This window comes from Terrapene carolina, unplaced genomic scaffold (genome assembly GCF_002925995.2).
Source record: "Terrapene carolina triunguis isolate 2854851 unplaced genomic scaffold, T_m_triunguis-2.0 Scaffold569, whole genome shotgun sequence".
Classification (NCBI taxonomy): Eukaryota; Metazoa; Chordata; order Testudines; family Emydidae; genus Terrapene; species Terrapene triunguis.
The window spans coordinates 543,953-554,473 of record NW_020664920.1 but is presented as its reverse complement, the minus strand read 5'-3'; the positions used below and the strand labels follow the sequence as shown (position 1 = coordinate 554,473).

Here is a 10,521-nt window from a genome sequence, read left to right as displayed (position 1 = left end):
TGTTTAACAATGCTCTTTGCCTGGGAATTTATTAGTGTTCTGTCTGGTACTAGTTTACATGTCGCAGGAGATGGATGGGCTTCCATCCTTGGGAGATGAGTCCCTGCCTGACACAGCTCACTGTCAGGGGACTTATCCTGATATGCAGCTTATGTGTCCCTTTCTCAGTGTCATCTCCTTGCTCTGAGTTGTGTCCCCCTTGTACCACCCTAAATAATCCCTCTCCATCCTTCGCCTGCCCACAGCTTGAGTGCCCTGCAGCGCTGCCCTGCCATTCACCTCCTGGCTTGACAGAACATTCTCATACCAAGCCTCTTTTCTTTCCCTTTCCCAGTGGATCTTGTTGGTGGCTACAACATTGGCACCATCAGCCATGACAGCAAGATTGACTGGCTGGAGCTGAATGAGACGGGCCACAAGCTTCTCTTCAGGGACAAGAAGATGAGGGTGAGGTGGGAGACAAGCATGCCCAGGGTACGGGCAGTGAGCTGGGCCTGCCCAGGAGCAGGGAAGGTGGCGGGGAAGGTGGGTGTCACATCTCTAATCTAGTGTCCCCTCTTGGACGCTTGCCAGACCGCCATGAGGGGATCCAGCCGCTCAATCCCAGGTGTTTTAATCCTCTGGACACTGCACAGCATCCAAGCACTGCCACTGCTTTGGGGCCTCTAGTCACATTCTCAGAGCACAGCCTGTCTAGCACCCTTTCCGGAGAGCTGCTACCACACTGCTCAGCCCCTGGAATCAGTACTGACCCCTTAGACTTGCCCATAGCTTTAATGCACCCTTTCCCCGAACTCCAGCTGGGGGGGCATTCCGGGCCCACAGTTTACCTCTTCATGGGCTCGTGATAGCTGTATCACATGAAACACACAGACACTTTGCACAGGATTGTACCACCGTTGCTGTTTACACAATCACATGAGAAATACACAGATCTTCTAGAAAACAACAAACATCCTGAACATGGTGCTTTACACTGCAGCTCACCTTTCCCTGGAGAGAGCCGCGTTTCACAGATTATAGATTCCCAGGCCAGACGGCACCACTGTGATCACCCAGTCTGATCCCCTGTCTCACACAGGCCAGAGAACTTCCCCAAAATAATTACTGGAGCAGATTTTTTTGAAAAACATCTAAGCTGGATTTTAAAATGCCACTGATGGAGAATGCACCACGACCCTTGGTAAATGGTTCCAATCGTTAATGACTCTCACCATTAAAAATGTATGTCCTATTTCCAGTCTGAATTTGTCTAGCTTCAACTTCCAGCAGTTGGACTGTGTTGTGCTTTTCTCTGCTAGATTGAGCAACCATTATTAAATATTTGTTCCCCATGTAGTGTCTTGCAGGGGTCAACCCTGTGTCCGGTACTATCAATATTTTCATTAATGACTTGGATAATGCAGTGGAGAGAATGCTTATAAAATTTGCAGATGACACCACACTGGGAGGGGTTGCAAACTCTTTGGAGGACAGGATTAGAATTCAAAATGATCTTGACATATTGGTCTGAAACAACAAGATGAAATTCAAAAAAGACAAGTGCAAAGTACCTCATTTAGGAAGGAAAAATCAAAAGCACAACTACAAACTGGGGAATAACTGGCTAGGTGGTCATACTGCTGAAAAGGATCTGGGGATTCTTGTGAATCACAAACTGAATATGAGTCAATAATGTGATGCAGCTGTGAAAAAGGCTAATATTCTGGGATGTATTAACAGGAGTCTTGTATGTAAGAGATGGGAATTAATTGTCGTGTTCTACTCGGCACTCTTGAGGGCTCAGCTGGAACACTATGTCCAGTTCTGCGGGCCACGCTTAAAGAAAGATATCGACAAATTGGAGAGAGGCTAGTAGAGGACAGCAACGAAAACAATAAAAAGTTTCGAAAACCTGACCTAGGAGGAAAGGTTACAAAAACTGGGCATGTTTCATCTTGAGAAAAGAATGGGGGAGGGAGGCAATTACAGTCTTCAGCTATGCTCGGGGCTGTTATAAAAAGGACGGCGATCACACAGAAAGTAGGACAAGACATAATGGTCATTAATCTGCAGCAAGGACGATTTAGGTTAGACGTTAGGAAAAACTTTCTAACTCTCAGGGTAGTTAAGCTATGAAATAGACTTCCAAGGGAGGTTGTGGAATTCACGTAATTGAAAATTTTAAAAAACATGTTGGACGAACACCTGTCAGGATTGGTCTAGGGTTACTGGTCCTGCCACAGCACTGGGGCTGGATTGATGATGTCTCAAGGTCCCTTCCAGGCTACATTTCTATGAATCTGTGTAGATATTATAGACTGTGATCAAGTCATCCTTTTCTTTGCTAAGCTAAATAGATTGAGCTCCATGAGTCTGTCACTATAAGGCAGGACACAGTATTCCAGCAACGGTCACACAAGTGCCTAATAAACCTCTCTATTCCTGCTCAAGATTCCCCTATTTATCCCTCTCAGGTTGGCATTAGTTCTTTTGCCCACGGCATCACTCTGGGAGCTTGTGTTCAGCAGATTATCCACCGTGACCCCCAAATCTTTTTCAGTCACTGCTTCCCAGGATAGATTCCCCCATCCTGTAAGTATGTATGGCCTACATATAGCTCCCAATGGTAGCACAAAAGCAACCTCAGGGCAGACTGTTAAAAACCAGGGCACAAACCCCTAACTGGTTGTGAGTTCTAAACGTAGATTTCACCAACCACCTGCACCAAGTGCAAATTCCTCAGGCACTTTAATCGCCTTAACACAGAGTCACAGACAACACTTGTAGCCTTATAGTAAACTATATGAAGATGTATTAAATAGGAAAAGGAAATCCGAGAGTTATTTACAAGATTAAAGCAAGCAAACATAGACACATGAATGAGTTATAGGCTTAGGTATGAAAAAGTAATACAGGCTTCTATAATCAGCAAGTTCTATTTGACCTTTAGGGCTAGCCCAGGCTAAGCAGCTGGGGATTTCTTGCTTATGCCTAGAAACACCTTGTGAAAACAGGTTCCCCAGATCGTCACAATTGGCTCTCTCTGGGAGTGGCCCCACAGCACAGCCTAGCACCATACTGGGTTCTTGGGATCAGTATTGCCCTGAGGGGAGAGCACCCCGCCCCCAACCTACTTACCTCAGTCTCTGCAGCAGATGTCTGTGCCTGGAAAATCTCCCATCTAGGTGCTGAGCAGACCTGACCTGGCTCAGCATGTGAGATCCGGCTGTGTCACAGCACTAGGTGGCTGGATGCAGGGTGCCAGTGTCCTTGCCGGGGTGCGTCACAGCCCAGTCACAGACCCTGCTGATTCTGTCTCTTTCCTCATCTAGTTGCAGCTTTATGACATTGAGAGCAGCACCAAGACCACGATCCTGAACTATTGCTCCTATGTGCAGTGGGTCCCAGGCAGTGATGTGGTGGTGGCTCAGAACAGAAACAGCCTCTGCATTTGGTACAACAACGATGCCCCAGAGCGAGTTACCATGTTCCCACTGAAGGTAAAATTCCAGTCTGCTCACTTCCCCCAGAGCTCCCCACCGTCACCCAGCGTCATGTGTGGGGGTTCTGGGAGGGCGCTGGGCAGATCAGTATTTTATGCAGCGAGAACAGATGGGGTGGTGCTTTGAAAGGGGAATAGGAGGAAGCCTGGGGTCTGACCTTCCTGAAAGCTGTGAGGTAGGAGGGGATGGAGAGAGCAGAAAACGGGCGGGTGAAGTGGGGGAGTTCACTGGGAGAAATGACCTTTCTCTTAGTTCTGCTTGTGATGGTGGGGTTGGCCCAAGTGCCTGGTGGGGGTCAGTTCTGCTGAGCTCATCTACCTGTAGGAGACTACGGCAAAGCTTCCCAGGGTGCCCCCAGCCCTCTCCCCGCGCACAGTGGAAGGTGGAATGGGAGCGGAGAGTGGAGGTGCTGAGGTGTCTGGGGCTCTTTCAGGGCGATATCGTGAACCTGGAGCGGAGCAATGGGAAGACTGAGGTGATAGTGGCAGAAGGGGTGAACACGGTGTCCTACATGCTGGACGAGGGGCTCATTGAGTTTGGAACAGCCATTGATGATGGGGACTATAGCAGGTGAGTCCTGGCAGCCAGCGACCCGGGGTGGGGTGGGCAGTGGAGTCCACAAGGAGGCTAAAGAGTGGGTGGAAGTGAGGGAGGTGTTGTGATGAAGAGCAGGCATGGGGGAGCCATCCGGCCCAGACGGTGCGATTCGTGGGGGACAGGGCAACTAGCCACTGAACAGAACGGCGTGGGCAGGAGGGAGATGTCTGAGGGCAGCCACCAGACGTGGTGCCAGCTTCGTTCAAGGGAAGAAGAGGGTCCCTGGCGATCACCGTCCCATCCGTCACAGGGCAGACAGCGAGAGAAAATCCCTGGAGAGCTGGAGGGGAGCGGAACCAGGAGCTGTGAGCGGTGTGGCAGCTTACAGAATGAATCTGCCCAGACTCCCCTGAGCCCAGTATAAGTAGCAGAAGGGAGTGCAGTAGCCAGGTGTGATGTCCCAGGATATGTGTGCAAATATGAGAGCACAGCCAGAGCATGAGTGTGTGCTAATAGATGTGAGACGACTAAGGGGGGATACGACAGAGGTCTATAAAATCATGACGGGTGTGGAGAAAGTACATAAGGAAGTGTTATTTACTCCTTCTCCAACACAAGAACCAGGGTTTCCCAATGAAATTAATAGGCAGCAGGGTTAAAACAAAAAAAGGAAGTATTTCTTCACACAACGCACAACCTGTGGAACTCGTTGCCTGAGGATGTTGTGAAGACCAAGACTATAACAGGGTTCAAAAAGAACTGGATAAATTCCTGGAGGATAGGTCCATCCATGGCTATTAGCCAGGATGGGCAGGGATGGTGCCTCTGTTTGCCAGAAGCTGGGAATGGAGACAGGGGATGGATTACTTGATGATTCCCTGTTATGTTCATTCCCTCTGGGGCACCTGGCACTGGCCACTGTGGGAAGATATGAGACTGGGCTAGATGGACCTTTGGTCTGACCCAGTATGGCCGTTCTTATGTTCTTAAACCTGTGCAAAGGGACGAATGCCGGTTCTGCACAGTGTGTGTGAGGGCCTGTTCCAGGCTGCGTGTTTATGTCAGGTCTCCTCAGAGATGGAGAGCTCTGCAAAAGCCTCTTGAGCCCACATGGGCCTGTGCATGGATGCAGACACTGTCTGTGGGGCTCTGTGGGCCTGTGGGGCTGGAACTGCAGCTTGGCCCCTCTGTTTGCATAACAGTGGGAGGTAGGTTTGGGGTGGTGGGTGGGGTATTGAGCTGCTTCTGAAGTAAAACATGGCACATCTTTGTGCTTCTGGCCAAATGGTCGAAAAGAGCCAGCCTAGTTCTCAGCACTCAGAGACTCGCTGTGTGAGACTCTGGCCCCAGTGAAGTCACTGGGAGTTCAGGGGGGACAGGATTTCCCTGCTGTAGCCAGAGGGGTAACAGCGGGGTGTGTCTGTGACTGTTATAAGCAACAAGAAATGGCTAGCCCTGGTTTGCCATCCTCAGGCTTCCCCTGTCACTGCCCTCCGCGGAGCCGTGATGCTTTTCAATGGATCCCCAGAGAGGCCCAGCAGGTGGGGCTCCTTGGGTTGCCCACAGCCTGTTCCTGCATGAGAGACATGGTTTCAGACACAGCCAGAGAGTGGGCGGCAGGGCTGGATGGGCTTCTGGGCCTCTGGGGTGACATGCAGGGCAGGGACTGAGCAGTTAATGTAGCACCAGCCAGAGCCCTGTCCGTGGCCAGGAGAAAGGGCAAAGGGTGGCGGTTGTGTGGAACAAAATCCATCCGGGTTTTCCAAAGTGGAAGAGAGCGTCAGACACTCCTAGGATAGGCCCAGCTGAGGGGCTGCTCAGCCCCAGGGCCTCCTAGTGACCTGCCTCCATCCCGGCTGCAGGGTCACATGTAACCCCCCTCCCTCTGCTTTAACGTGCTGCAAACCCTCCTCTCCCCAGGGCGGCTGCGTTCTTGGAGACGCTGGAAATGTCCACGGAGACCGAAGCCATGTGGAAGACCCTAAGCAGACTGGCCCTGGAGGCCAAGCAGCTGCACATCGCTGAGAGGTACAGGGAGGAACCTGCCACCCGGTACCTTTCCTTCTGGGGGTTCCTCACGCCCCAAAGGCCTGGTCCCAGTGGCCCAGGTTCTGGCCAAGGAGAACTGGATCTTGTGCCTTTCAGTGCTACTTGTGAGCCAGAGTTCCTGCAGTAGGGTGCGCAGTGTTCTCCATCCCAGGAGCTGGCTCAGTCTTACCATCCTCGGCCCTAGGGCAGACGTGGGGACACATGCCCGTGTAGCATAGCTCTGCTACAGATCACTATGTGGACAGAGCACATGGCTGGCTCTCCCTCCTGCGGAGCAGAGCTCATGGCGGGGGGTGGGCGATACAAACAGGTGTCTGGGGCTCCCTGCCATGGGCCGACAGCCCTACGAGGGTGGGGCCTGGACAGAGCACGTGGCTGGCGCTCCCTCCTGCGGAGCAGAGCTCATGGCGGGGGGTGGGGGATACAAACAGGTGTCTGGGGCTCCCTGCCATGGGCCGACAGCCCTACGAGGGTGGGGCCTGGACAGAGCACGTGACTGGCGCTCCCTCCTATGGAGCAGAGCTCATGGCTCTGTGGGGGTGGGGGATACAAACAGGTGTCTGGGGCTCCCTGCCATGGGCCGACAGCCCTACGAGGGTGGGGCCTGGACAGAGCACGTGGCTGGCGCTCCCTCCTATGGAGCAGAGCTCATGGCTCTGTGGGGGTGGAAAACAGGCAGAGCATGGGGCTCGAGCTCCCTCCTGTGGAGTCAGACTGAGCTATGGCTTGGCCTTACTTCGCTGTGACTACCTGCCCCAGTGTTCTGAGCACTGGCCTTGCCTTCTGGGTCTGAGGGCAGATAAAAGCCCAAGTATCTGCTCGGCAGCCCATGCTGCTGGTGACTCTGCCCTCCTCACTCTCCCCAGATGCTTCTCAGCGCTGGGCCACGTGTCAAAGGCGCGATTCCTCCATGAAACCAATGAGATCGCCGACCAGGTGGCCAAGGAATATGTGAGTCAAGCTTCATTTCTGCTGTGCAGCAGAGAGTGTGTGTGTGTGTGCGTGTGTGCGCGCGTGCGCGCGCCACGCCTACATTCCCCGGCATGGAGAGTGTGCAGCCGATCACTCTGGCCTGGCAGGGGTTTCTGGAGACCCTGAGCCATGTGGGAATTGCTCACACTGTCCTTCACCCAGGCCTCCCAGCTCCACCCATCCCGACTGCCTCCCTCACGGGATGCCCAGAGTGCCCCCCCGGCTGCCTCCCTCATGGTGTGCCCAGAGTGCCCTTCCTGCAGCTGCCTCCCTCACAGGGTGCCAGTTGCTGGCCTCCCACAGCCACCTCTCTTGCACCATGCCCAGTGCCGCATCCCCCAGCTTGTCTGAGATGTTTGTGTGTGTTTATAGGGTGGGGACGGCACAGATTATTACCAGGTGCGTGCCCGGCTAGCCATGCTGGAGAAGAATTACAAGCTGGCAGAGATGATCTTCCTGGAGCAGGTGAGGGAGGGTCTGTTGTTGGCTGAGAAGTTTACCCTGGGGGGTGGAGCTCATTCGTTGGCTATGGGGTTTGCCCGGGGGGGGGGGGGGGGGCGCATTTGTTGGCTATGAGGTTTGCCCCTGGGGCATGGGGGCGGAGATCTGATTAATTGGCGGTGAGGTTTTCCCTGAGGTACGGGAGTGGGGTGAGGTGGGGTGGGAGGCTCATTTGTTGATGATGTGTGAGGAGACATACGCAACATCCAGAGAACTCTACCAGGAAGTTCCTTCCTATGTCTTTTGAGCTGCCCGCTGCAACCTGTCCAAAATGTCTCATTTTCTGGCATCTCCTACAGTCTGCTTCTTTTGCTGGTTGTTGCCAGCTGTGGCTTGGTGTCTTGCCACATCTTGCACAGCTTTTCCTACCTTCCCGCCAAAGGTGCTGTGGTCTCCCAGTCGAATTGTGCACTGTTCTAAGGTTGTACATTTGGTCTGTCTGCTCCTTTCACATTGTTTCTTTCCTCTTTATTGTGTCAATATTGTAGTCTCTCCTGTGCTGCTGGAGTGTAAGTCATATTGCAAGAAACCATAAAAATACAGCATTTTCACTTTTGCTATAGTTCTCGTGGAGATCAGGAGTTCTATAACCACTCCACGCCTCCCTTTCTTTATAATAAAAGATTAAAACCTAAATTAATAACCAGAGTATTTTCACACAGCAATTCAAAATACACTGAACATTCCTTAAAACTGTTTACACTAATATGTCCCCTTTTCAATAGCATTTAAATAGTCCTGAGCAGTATTCTAAAGATCAAGTCGTGGAGGAGATGTGGTCACACATCCAGACTGTGTTCTCATTTCTGTTGAGTTTGGGTGTGGAGTTCCCTTAAGAGAGGCTCTCACATCCTGACAGAGTACCTGAAGGTTCCTGATCCTCTGTTGGGTTGGGAAATATTGAAGATGGAGCCAGTTCCTCCAGAGAAGTCTTCTTGGAGTCTTCTCTAGGTAGGATCTGGGAGTTTCTGTCAAGTTCCAAATGTCTGCGAGCCTTTAAGCCGAACTTTATCTCTGTCTCAGTCCAGGCCCTGCTTTTGTTCGGTGCCAAACATTCAAGTTTTGCTGCTGCCGCCTAATGTTTATTTCAGCATCCCATTCTCAAAATTCCTTCAGGTCGGGCCAGTGAGGTTTGAGCTGAGTCAGTGCCACAGGTAAAAGCCTCCTTCACTGTCTTTGCATCAGAAGTTCTGCTGGAGATAGCCCAGAGGCAAACAGTGTTGACTGATATGCCAGGAGTCCTTTCTGTGGGTCCACTGATATTTGCAGAAGTCTTTGTAATGTCTGCACCGACCTCTCCATCTCCCCGTTGCTCTGGGGGTAATGTGGACTACTAGTACGACGTTCAAAATCAAAGTCCTGTGCAAATGCTAGGGATGTTTCAGAGGTGAATTGAGGCCCATTATCAGACATGAGGATTTCAGAAACTCCCTGTCTTGCAGATATTGACTAGTTTCTGGATGATTGTGCTGATGAACTCTGTGTAAGGACAGCTAAGTCAATGTACCTGGGGAGGCAATCCGCTACAATAATGTATGTGTCTTTTCCAGAAGAACTGTGGCTACCCACTGCCATGGTCTGTCATGTAGCTTTGTGGAGAGCAGCGGCTCTGGTGATTGTTTTCTTTCCTTGTTACATACCTCACAGCCTTCTACTAAGGTCTGAATTTGCCTTCTCAGAGATCATCCAATTGTTTGTGCAAATGCCTTGTACTTGTTTATACCTTAGTGTCCCTCATGGATTTTGGAGAGCATCTGTTTCTGAAGTACCAGCCGCAGGGATAAATTAATCTCTAATATCTGGTCAACTGCAGGAAGCATTGATCTTTTCTTTCTCTGCACACATGTTTATTTTATTGTGTAAAGTCCAGGCAAATCTGGATTTTGCCATTGGGCTTTTGATACTTCAACCGTTCTCGCACACCAATCAGTGGGTTCTTCTGTCTGGGAAATCCCCATATCTTCCAGTCTCATGAATTCTTTGACTTTCGCTAGCAGGGTGTGGGGATGTGGTGTGGGGCTGTGAGAGCAAAGGGAGTCACCGATGGCATCAGTTTTCTTTTGAACTCCCCTGACAACTGTCCTGGCCCTGGGAAGATGTGTGGATACATCTCCTGCACAGGTTGCTTTCTGCCATTAATGCATTCCAGTTTCTCTACTAGGTGTAGTCCTTCTATTGTTGGCAACCCTACTGTTTCCCCTTGTTCCTGTCACCTTCTATTAAATTTGGCCCTTCACATATAATATTCTGCCTACCTGTGAAATGGGCTTCAAAGGCCTCTTTTGTTTTGTCTCAGATCCACAGGATCTGTGCTCTGCCCCTGTTTTTAAGCAGTCCCTTGGAGGAACCCCTGCAGACCCCCAAGGAGTCCTGCTCTTCCTTAAGGGGTAGGCCACACAGCCTCCACATCTCCTAAACTGAGCCTCTGGGCTCCAGCACTACTGTTTCACACTTTGATTCCTGCCCAGGGAGTCCACCTGAGACAGCAGGGACCAATGCACCTCCGCAGCTATTTGCAGTGACATCAGGCAGCTATTTCAAAACGGAGCAGGGCTAGTCAGCTGTAATGCAGCATCGGAAAGTCCTTAAGTTTGCATAGACATAGTCCAGCCTGGCCAAGCAGCACATCACAAAGCCAAGCGGGCGTGGAATCCATTTGCCCTATCCCTCTGTCTCTTTGTCAGTTTCCCATAAATAGGGGTCAGTTGTTCAGTCCCTGCGGCTCCCTTTGTCTTTCCGGATCTTCTGTTGATGTGGGTTGGTTTCAGCCAGTCCTTTAACAATCCATTCCTCCCACTCCAGACAGTTACATGACACAAATATCTCAAGTCTCCGTCTCTGCCCAAGAGCAGGTTTTCAGCCCGTTAACACCCACTGGCTAGCAATCTCTAGTCCAGTAACAGGGGGTAGCCGTGTTAGTCTGTATCTACAAAAACAACAAGGAGTCTGGTGGCACCTTAAAGACTAACAGATTTAT

At 51.2% G+C, this 10,521-nt stretch overlaps 1 protein-coding gene across 1 annotated transcript in view; it reads left to right on the top strand.

Annotated features, from left to right (window-relative positions):
- The window catches only part of IFT172 (intraflagellar transport 172), a 107,571-nt gene that overhangs the window by 48,251 nt on the left and 48,799 nt on the right, over positions 1–10,521 (top strand). Inside the window, exons 15-20 of the mRNA XM_026659084.2 lie at positions 335–447; positions 3,315–3,482; positions 3,919–4,055; positions 5,943–6,050; positions 6,938–7,022; positions 7,416–7,508. Of these exons, the coding sequence (XP_026514869.1) occupies positions 335–447; positions 3,315–3,482; positions 3,919–4,055; positions 5,943–6,050; positions 6,938–7,022; positions 7,416–7,508 (704 nt within the window). The remainder of the gene's footprint in view (positions 1–334; positions 448–3,314; positions 3,483–3,918; positions 4,056–5,942; positions 6,051–6,937; positions 7,023–7,415; positions 7,509–10,521) is intronic.